At 48.7% G+C, this 9698-nt stretch overlaps 1 protein-coding gene across 1 annotated transcript in view; it reads left to right on the forward strand.

Annotated features, from left to right (window-relative positions):
- Positions 1-4861: 4861 nt before the first annotated feature.
- LOC104279599 (patatin-like phospholipase domain-containing protein 7) overlaps positions 4862-9698 on the forward strand; it is an 11115-nt gene continuing 6278 nt past the window's right edge. Inside the window, exons 1-2 of the mRNA XM_009876936.1 lie at positions 4862-4961; positions 9601-9685. Of these exons, the coding sequence (XP_009875238.1) occupies positions 4920-4961; positions 9601-9685 (127 nt within the window). The 5' untranslated portion in view covers positions 4862-4919. The remainder of the gene's footprint in view (positions 4962-9600; positions 9686-9698) is intronic.

Here is a 9698-nt window from a genome sequence, read left to right on the forward strand (position 1 = left end):
CTTCACATGGGTCCTGGTGACAGCTTGGCCTTGGAGAGAGCCAGGTCATCACACCGATCGGGGGCAAAACATACTCCAGGAGTGATACGTGCCAGCAGCTCAGCAATGGGAGCTCACGCCGAGGTTACACAGGTGCTCGTTCGGAGTGGGCAGCACGCTGGGACCTCGCCGGTAGAACGGAGCAGGGAGGGTAGGAGCTTCCTCGAGGGGGAATGGTCTCTGCAAGTGTTTATAGAGGCACTCACGGTGGGTACGGGGCAGCCCTGGTACTGATACGACCTTCCTTCCCACCAGCTGATGTCGCAAGGTCCATGGGCGCGAAGGTGGTGATCGCCATCGACGTGGGGAGCCGGGATGAGACCGACCTCACCAACTACGGCGACTGCTTGTCTGGCTGGTGGCTGCTCTGGAAGAGGTGGAACCCGCTGGCTGAGAAAGTCAAGGTATCGCAGACTGGGTTGAATGGCAGCTCTTTTTACACAGGGAGCAGGGAGCTTCCCCTGATTCATTCGGGGAGCCTGATGACACGTTCATTTGGGGAGCCGGGTGACAGACCATCGTCTCACTTGGGTTTGAGCTCTTACTTGTGAGCAAAGACACCTGGGCAGTGCCCTGACGCCAAAGGAAAGGCAGGAACGTGGGTGAAAGTTAGAAGAGCCTCAGTCTGGGATGGGGATAGTAGAATTGTTAGAGCAAAAAAATCTTTTCTTAGGGGTGCGTTAAATTTGGATAAAGGCAGAATTTATAAATTTTGGTTAAAAAAAATAGAACCTTTGTCCAATTCCATGTTTCTATCCCATATGTCTGTGAACTGTTGATTTAGGGAGCTGTTAGCACTGTTAGCAGTGCTGATAAACGCAGGGCTGCAGAGCGTGATTATTATTTTTTTCCTCTTGTTGCGTACAGTCAGGCCAACGCTGTTACTTACTCTTCTGCGTTTCCCAAATTATCTGCCTCTGCAGCTGTCCCCTAAGTGAACGCTTTGATTTATTCTTCCCTCCCAACGATTAACACATTCCCCTGTTGGAATGGAAAGGAAAATACTTGCTTGTGCTTCCCAGAGTTGAGGAAAATACTACAAACCGTGGGTACGGCTCTGTAATATGAAGTTTTCCTCTGAGACAACTCCCTTCCCTGGGGAGGTCTGGTCTCCCGGAGCAGCGACCCTTGGGGGTTGGCGCAGCCATGGAGTGCCCTGCCTGCAGTGGGAGTGTTTGGTGGGGGAAAATTGAAGACTCTGACTCTTCTCAGTAGTGCCCAGTGAAATATTACAGCTGCCCGCATGGCAGTAGGCACACTTGAGAACATGGAAGGTCTAAACACCAGAAAACACTTTTTTTTTTTAATTGAGAGTAGTGAAACACTGTCCAACCAGCAGGGTTGTAGAGTCTCCATCTGTGGAGATACCCAAAACTCAACTGGACACCGTCTTGGACAACCTGCCTTAGGTGATTCTGCTTGAGCCAGGAGGGTTGGACTAGATGATCTCAAGAGGCCAACCTCAACCATTTTGCAAAATCTCTGCTCTGGTACTGTAGAGATCATCACCGATTCTTGCCTTTAAGGATCTCTGTGCCCATCTCACCTCAGCACTGATCCCTCTCTGACGGTACTGCTGTATTCTAGAATGAAAGACTTGGTTCATCCTTCATATCTGTTTAAAGGCTGCTGCTGATGGAGACTCATTGGCTGCCCCCACTGCCCGAGAAGCAGATGGAGGTGCCCATGTGTGAAGGCTTCTGCAGGCTTCTGTGCACACTTGAGGGGAAAAAAAAAACGGAATGATAACTTGCTTTTCCTCCATTGTGAATAGAGAAGATATCCTGAAATTCAGTTTCTGAATTAATCATGATTGCTGTTTCTGGCAGGTGCTGAATATGGCAGAGATCCAGACGCGGCTTGCCTACGTGTGCTGTGTGCGGCAGCTGGAGATGGTGAAGAGCAGCGATTACTGCGAGTATATCCGGCCGCCCATTGACCGATACGGTACCCTGGACTTCGGGAAATTTGATGAGATCTGTGTAAGTGCCTCCTGGGGAAGGCAGTTCCCCTCGTATTGCTGTTCCACAGAAATCTGCTGGTTTGTGCTGTTAATTAGTGCCTAAGCTGCTGGAAAGTAAGAGAAGTCAGTTGGCGCAGAGTGAATAATTGACACTAAATAATGCTGTGGAATGATATCGTGGCTGTGAGATTGGATTAACCGCAGAAATCGAGTTAGTAATCTTGATTTTATAATGACCTGTGAGCGGATCAGTTCACTCTGTTCCCTGACAGTTCTCGCTCGGCTGCTTGGTGAAAACTCTTGGGTGTCTGAGCTGCTTTGGGCACTTGGGGTTTGTCAGACGGTGTCACTTCTCTCCCTTATTATGTAGCTCGTTGTCGCATGAAAGATTGGAAGAAGTCTGTAGGGGAGGCCGTGAATCACTGAAGTGGAGGGCAGCACGCTCAAATACCTGGCTCCGTGAACTTTTCAACACTTCTATTAATAAAACACGTCACCGGCCGTTCCTCTGCACCGATACAGTGTCAGGAAAACGGCACCAATGTCAGTGGAAGGACGTTGTGTAAAGGGTAGCACCAGGTTACGTGTCTCTGAGGTTTAGTTTTTTTTGTTTATGTGTCAGAAACCAGCAAGAGAAGAACCAACTCGAGATGTGCAGTTGAATTGCCTTAGTGCCACGATGCAGCGTTCACAACAAGAATTTCTCTGCCTGGGTTGAGGTCATGGCAGCAATTCTGCCTCATTGTCGCTTGCCAAGGAAGTTATTTTATTGTCTCTTTCCAGTCTTCACCTGCTTCAGCCGTGTGAGCATCTTCCATCTTCAGGTGGTTCTGCACAGCTTTGCTCTTCTCCTGGGCTGGGAATCCATTCTTCTTTAAGCTAATCTGCTTTATAGATATTGTGTGAGAACCTACAATACTCGTTAGGCTGCAGATTGACTCCTCTGAGACTGTCTTAGAAATACTAAATAAAACCAGTAATACAGTTAAACACTGGAGATTCACAGAATCACAGAGTTGTTGAGGCTGGAAAAGACCTCTGAGATCACCAGGTCCAGCCCGTGACCCAAAAACGTCACATCAGCCAGACCATGGCACTAAGTGCCACATCCAGCCTCTCCTTCCAAAGACTCTCACGTTAGAGAGACTCCTCGGGACCACACAGCAGCTGTTCCAGACCACCAGCTGATTTCCCCAAGAGAAATATTTTCTCAAGGCTATTTGGTGTCTCACAGCTCCTGGGCAAACCGTGCTGTCCACCAGGGGTGTATCTGAGGCTTTGCTGATAAAAAATATATTTTGCTAGGCTGGAGTGCCCTGGCCGTTCGGAAAACCTTGAAAAATCAGTCTGATAGTTCATCACAGTAAGAGACAGTAAGCCCTCAAATCATTGTTCTGTCTGATTTGGTGTCATTAAAGAGATTTAAAGACACCAGGCAAATTAAATCTTGAGAAAAGGGTGGTTTCTTGAAGAGGGCACTTTCTGTGCCCAAGTTCTTGGCACGAGCTGCTGCAGGAATGGAGGGCCAGCACCCTTCCGGATTTTCACTCCCCGCAGCGCAGCTGAATAACTTTTGTCCGCAGGGAAGCTTCGAACTGTGCTCACCCCAGAGGACGGGACAGTCGAGCCATTCCGGTATGGTTACAGGCTGGGAAGTAGTGGGGGTTTTAATTTCAGCTGTGTACCTGGATTGTACAGAGAATAGAAACGGGCACCGTGTAACCATTCAGTGTGTTCAAAAGAACAAAAATCCCCTCTTCTTGTCAGAACCCCTGTTCTGTATCAGCCCGAAGTGGTAAGTCAGCTGCCTGCCCTTTCCCAAAGCTCGGGTTCTCGCAGGTATTTGGGATCCATCTGACCCAGCCAGTTGCAGGATCTGTCGGATCCCTTTCCCTCCCGAGGAATCACATCCACCCTGGGCTGAGGAGCCACGATTGATGACGAGAGGTGAATTCCAGCCCTAGTGCCTTCCGTGCTTTGAACTCAGATCCGAAAAACCAGAGGAGGGACAATGCCGGCTCAGCCAGGGCTGCTTCCAGCCTTCGGAGCTGCCACCAAGTGTGAGGGTCAGTGCGTGCTGCCAGCGCCAGAGCTGGAAATAGGACCCAGGACTCCCGGCACCTGTTGCTCTGTCCTTGAAATTTGATTTTTCAACACCCTTTCTACTGTCTTGTTAGAAGGAGTCCAACTTGGAGCAGTTGGTTTATTTTTGCCCGGTTGTTTCCGCGCTAAGGGTGCAGTGCTGTGTCGTTATTCCAAGTGCAAATTGTACTTTTGAATGAGAGAAAAGTGGAGTTTGTGGGCTTGGTGTTGTCCGTGTGCCATCATTTCTGCGCCAGCAAACGGCTGCTTGGATGTTCGCTGCTGTCTCTCTTGACTTGAAGATGCTGGAGACTTGCTTAACATTGCAAGAGATTTTGGAACCGGGCACCCCACGGGAACTTTTCTTTGCTAGACTTGAGCCAAGCAGGGAAAAGACACAAATTAATTCATTATCTTCTTCTAAAGAAAGAGCCAGCACTGGAAAGGCATGTACATACGTGTCCTAAACTTCTCTTTATACGGCGTTCTTCTGTGAGCAGCCTGTTTGAAGCCACTGCTGTAAAAATAGTTGTGTCAGGTGGCCCTTTTTGTTGCCTCCTGTGGAGTCAAAGGTCAAGTTAGCTTCTGGACTTAAAATAACCCCTCGTTTGCTTCATTGTTCCCCTAGTCCTTAGGCTGAACAGCTTACAGAGCTGAGCCTGAAAGGCAGCAAAAGGACATTTCCTACTGATTTACAGAGGATGTGACACAATTAGTTTTTAGTTATTAATTACTTTTCCCCCCTCGACTCTCTTTTTTTTCTCTCCAGGAAGTGGGATATCAGCATGGGAAAACGGTATTTAACGTCTGGTCCAGGAGTGGAGTCCTTGACAAGATGCTAAAAGACAGGCAAGAGACCTGCAAATCCAAAACTGATGTAAGTGTTGGGTTCACGTGCACAATTCGGCAGGAGCTGCTTGACGCACACCGGGTTGTGTGGAAACTGCTGCGGGGTACGGAGGAGAATGATTGATTGCCTCAAGTCCTTATTGCGAGCGTGCTTTTTTTTTTTTAGTTAAAACCATATTTTATGCAAGAAAAGGTACAATAAGTTTCCAGAAACTTCCGGCCTTGAACCAGAGCCTGGATGAATGAGGTCTCTGCACTTCTTTGGCCAAAGGGTGCTCTGCCAGAGCCCAAGCTCTGCTGCCTGCCTGTCCGTGCCCCGTACCCGATGTGTGCCCGTGCTGAGACCCTCCCAGTTCCTCAGCAAGTACGATGGGGTCTCTGCAAGCCCAAGAACGGATTTAGTTCTCCGAGGGCAGCTCTCCTGTTGCCGTTTCCTTCTTAACAGGTTCTCGGTAGCGCGTTTGTAACTTGGAGTCGTTCACAAGTGTCCTTGAAGGCAGACACGGTATTGTTCTTGCTGCTCGAAACTGCTCTCCCCTTGCTCTCCCGCCTCCATCACAGAGGATGTGTCGGGATCGCGTTGATCTTGGCTGTTGCTGGATCTCAGGATGGGACTCGAGTAGTTCTCGGATGCTTCCAGAAAACTTGATTTAAGCCTGTTTTTAGCTAAGAGTTAAAATCCCCGCAAGGATGTAGACTTCTTGATTTGTTGCTTTTCTTTGTTACTCCCCTGATAGAAAAGCCGTTTCTCTGAGCCGTCCCTGAGGCTCCGCAGCTGCCCGGGCGCTGGATTTCACGCACCTCATTCTGCCCAGTTCAGCACATCCGAGCTGTTAATGGGAAACCTCCAGGCTGCGTGGTGTTGCCCATTAAGATTTCTACTTGGAAGTAGGATAAAATTCTCTTGGTTTTACAGCTAAAGGATTGAGGTCAGCTTCTGGAGTTTGTTCATAGCTCAGTGGACTGGCTGAATTTCTTGGCAGAGATGTTTCAGTTTCATTTAAGAAATGGTTATTCCCTTTTTGGGGACTTGGGTACAATATCATGATATATTGGCTTATTATCCTTACCCTGCTTTGAATTCCTCGGATTTAAAACCCAAGTGCTACAAAAGGCTTCACGTTTTACCCAGTAATTCTTCTTTATCGTCTCTTAGAGATGGGGAAATGAGCAGTAATATTTTAAGCGATTGCCAAAATGTATCGTAGCTGTAGTGACCCTCACTAAGGAAAGTCAGGAGGGGTGAAGGATGACATTGAGGATTTGCAGCGTATCCAGAGATGAGTAATTTTGCTAGGAGGGACTTGGTGTGGGCAAGGGGAGAGGAAGGGCAGCGCTTGCAGGGATGGACGTTAGCCCGGCAGCGAGGAGGGCACAGGGACTGAGCTTTGGGGAAACTAGCCCGTGATCCCAGTAGCTTGCGGAGCCCCAAAACTCGTCAGCTTGTTATTCCTTACTGGGAGGATGACCTGGAGAAAGGAGACACATGAGCCTGAGCTGCAGAAGAGGGGTCCCCGTTCTGCCTCTGAGGTGTTCGGACTAGTTACCAGGTGGTTCACACTCGGGTTTTGTTTATTAATAGTCAGAAGGAGAAGTCGAGGGAGGGAAAACTGTGTGTCTCGGAAGTGGTTACGTGTCCTATTTCATCCTCTAAATTTTAGTTCCAGCTGGTAACAAATTCAAATATTATTGCTGTAACAAATACTTCCTTTAAAGAACTCTTTCGAAATTGCCTGTTATGTGGGATACAACAATTCAGGCTAATTTTTCAGTTAAATTGTGATATTGCAGCTCGGCATCCAGCAGCTTGTTGAACGTTTATCCCAGTCCAGCCTGGTTCTCACAGCCCTGGAGATCAAATACGACACGTGCTCATTGCAGGCACAGCCTGTCGTTGCGTTTCTGTGCATGGAGTTGTTAGCGAGGAAAAATGGGCTGATTGCTGAGATGCCAAGAGTATGAAAATAATGGGTTCAGGAGAGTGAGTGGACAAACTGCCCGGGTTACGGAGCAGGAACCATCAGCTTTGTGCGCTCCCCCAACCCGGCACTAAGGCTCAGTTCCAGGCTGTGCTTCAGGGACCAGGAGATCTTCTGCTCTTCCTCTGAAAATTCAGGAGTCCAGTAAAAAGCACGATTCTTTTTCATCTGACTTTTCAGTTGATTTATTTTTACAAAACAAAAAATGTTGCAAGCTCCCCCTGGGGTGTTTGTCTTTTTTTTCCCTGAGTCCATTAGAGTCGCTTAAATCCTTTAGCTCTGCTATCTTCCAGGGATAACAGCTGATATTTTTAACTCTCATTAGCGAAGGTTTTGATGCTCTCTATATACGTTTTAGTTCTTCAGCTATTTCTGGAGCGTTCAACATCTGAGAGGGCTGAGCACAATTTCTTATCATCTTGTTTCCATGTCGTAAGCATTGAATTTTTACTTTAAAACTCCGGATATTTGATCATTTAGATGCTTTTTCTTTGCTTTCATCATTCGATCGCTGTTTATCTTATTTCAAAAATGCAAATATTGAAGACACAAACAACAGGGACCTTGCACAAACTTCTCTTGAACAGCCTTTATCCTCCCAAGCACAGAATAATGCAGCGCTGTTAATTGGATCTCCTCAGGGAAGTTTTGTCTACTGAAGTGTTATTCGTAGTCAAAGCTAAATATAATCTAGCAGGCTACAATAGCAACTGTCTTTCTTCTCTAATTTATTTAATAAAGATTGTGCCAAAGAGAATACTTTCCTCCTCGGGGGAAAAGGAAAAAAAACAGCAGGAAGGTTTAAAAGTAGGTTCGAATGAACCCGAGACAGTTCTCTGACAGGAGTGAGGTTTCATCCTTAAAACTGGTAAGAGGAGGTGCTTGAACACTAAATTCCTGATTGCAAAGTGTCAGAGGAGTGGGGGAAGACACCTGGTTTCCCGGCAAGTGACATCCAAGGACTTTGGGGTGCAGATGTGCTCCCGCGGGCACGGTCACCCTTAGGGCTGCCTCCCCGCGTGTCCGTCCTCACAGCTCAGGGTGCTTTTGAAGCACGTTTTGGTGACCACCAGGGTTTGTTCTGCAGTTCCCTGGACTTCTGTCCCCTCCCGAGGTGGTCCCGGGCTGCTCTGTGCTCCTGAGAAGAGCCTGGACCCAAGGGTCCGTGCAGCCGCACGGTCGGAGCCTGTGTTGTGAGAGGACGGGCGATGGCCTCGAGCGGTGCCGGCTCTGCTCGGTGGCTGGAGTCCGCACATATCCCTCGCTTAGTCATATGGCACAAAATGAAGATGTAGATGTTTTTTTCCCTGTCCTGGGCAACAACCTTTTGCAAATGGTTCACTGGGACCATTCAGGTCAGATCTTCAAAATGAGACTGGGCTGACTCACCCTTCTTGGTGGTTGCTTAATGGTCACACTGAGCATCCCGACTTCTGTACGTTGAAAGTGTGTGTCCCAAGCTGCTGCCGTTTCATTTTGTGCAGGTATCTTTTAATTCCCCCTGGGCTTTTCTCTGTGCACTGCTCCCACCAGCTGTTTGTCCTGGATCCGCACCTTGCTCGAGCTGTACGAAATTACATCAAAAGTTAGTCACGGATTAAAGGTCACCTGAGAGCAGAGAGCTGCAGCTGGAACGGGCTTCTGCTGTGACCCCCACGGGGGCTGTATGATTCAGAGGAGCGGTGCTCTTGCCAGAAGAGCAAAGAATTTACTCATAAAAAGCCTGTGTTAGAAAAGTGCCCTGTTTGCAAGCACGTGGACAGGTCTGGGCATTGAGAAGGACGCTTGTCACAGCAATTCCTGGCAGCCCGATGCCGATAACGTGCCTCCTGGCAGCTCTTCCCCATCTCTCTCCTCTGGAGGGGTGTGCTGTTGTTCTTCTTAAAATCACTGGTTTTAAAACAAGGTGGGCAGTGTTCAACTTTCCATCTGGTGACCTTCTGCCTGGCCCTGAGGAGACAGGTACGGCGCGTGGCAGGCGAGAAGACCAGAAACGGTTCTTGAACGCCAAAGTCGGGTTTTATTAGTGGAGAAACTGGAGCAGGCAACTTCTCAAAATAGAGAACACTCAACCCACTGCTTGGGTGAGACGGAGTAAAAATAGAAAGGCTCTACTGAAAAGAGGAATTACAGTGGGAAATATTTCTCCATGCGGGCGGACCACGTCCCTCAGATGCCGGCTCGCTGCAGCGGCTCCCCGGGGTTCCCAGGGGGTTCTGCTCCGTGCAGCTTCCCGTGGCGTCGCTTCCCAGGCTCAGGGCTGGGCCACGTGCAGTGTTCCCCCGGCACTGGGGCCAATTCTCCTCCTCGGAAGGGAAGGTAGAAGCTCCCCAAGGGCTGCCCAGGGACCACCCAGTCCCTCTTACAGAGGAGCAGTGATGGAGAACAAACAAGTCCATGAGCACGGCCTGTCACAGAGTCCAGACCCTCCTGTGCTTGTTTTTGTGGTCTTTTTTTGATCAATTTTTTCCTTGCATGGATGGAGGAGGAACCACTGGCGGTTGTCCCACTGTTTGCACTTGGGAATCCCATCTCTCACTGCTGAGTAATGGCTTTTGAAGGGCAAAGCGTGGAGAATTTGTGTGTCGGGAGCTTTGTCTGCTCAATATCATTTTTATACAGTCTTGACTTGTTTAGATTTTTTGTGTCTATTTGTTAACGTGCTTAAAACTTATCCCTGTGTTTCAGAACGTGACCTGTCCCACCACCTCTTTTACGGACCTGGCAGAAATCGTGTCCAGGATCGAGCCCGTGAAAGCCCCCGTGGCAGACGGTGAGTGGGGGGA

The sequence above is a fragment of the Apaloderma vittatum genome, unplaced genomic scaffold (assembly GCF_000703405.1).
Source record: "Apaloderma vittatum isolate BGI_N311 unplaced genomic scaffold, ASM70340v1 scaffold30559, whole genome shotgun sequence".
In the NCBI taxonomy this organism is placed as follows: domain Eukaryota; kingdom Metazoa; phylum Chordata; class Aves; order Trogoniformes; family Trogonidae; genus Apaloderma; species Apaloderma vittatum.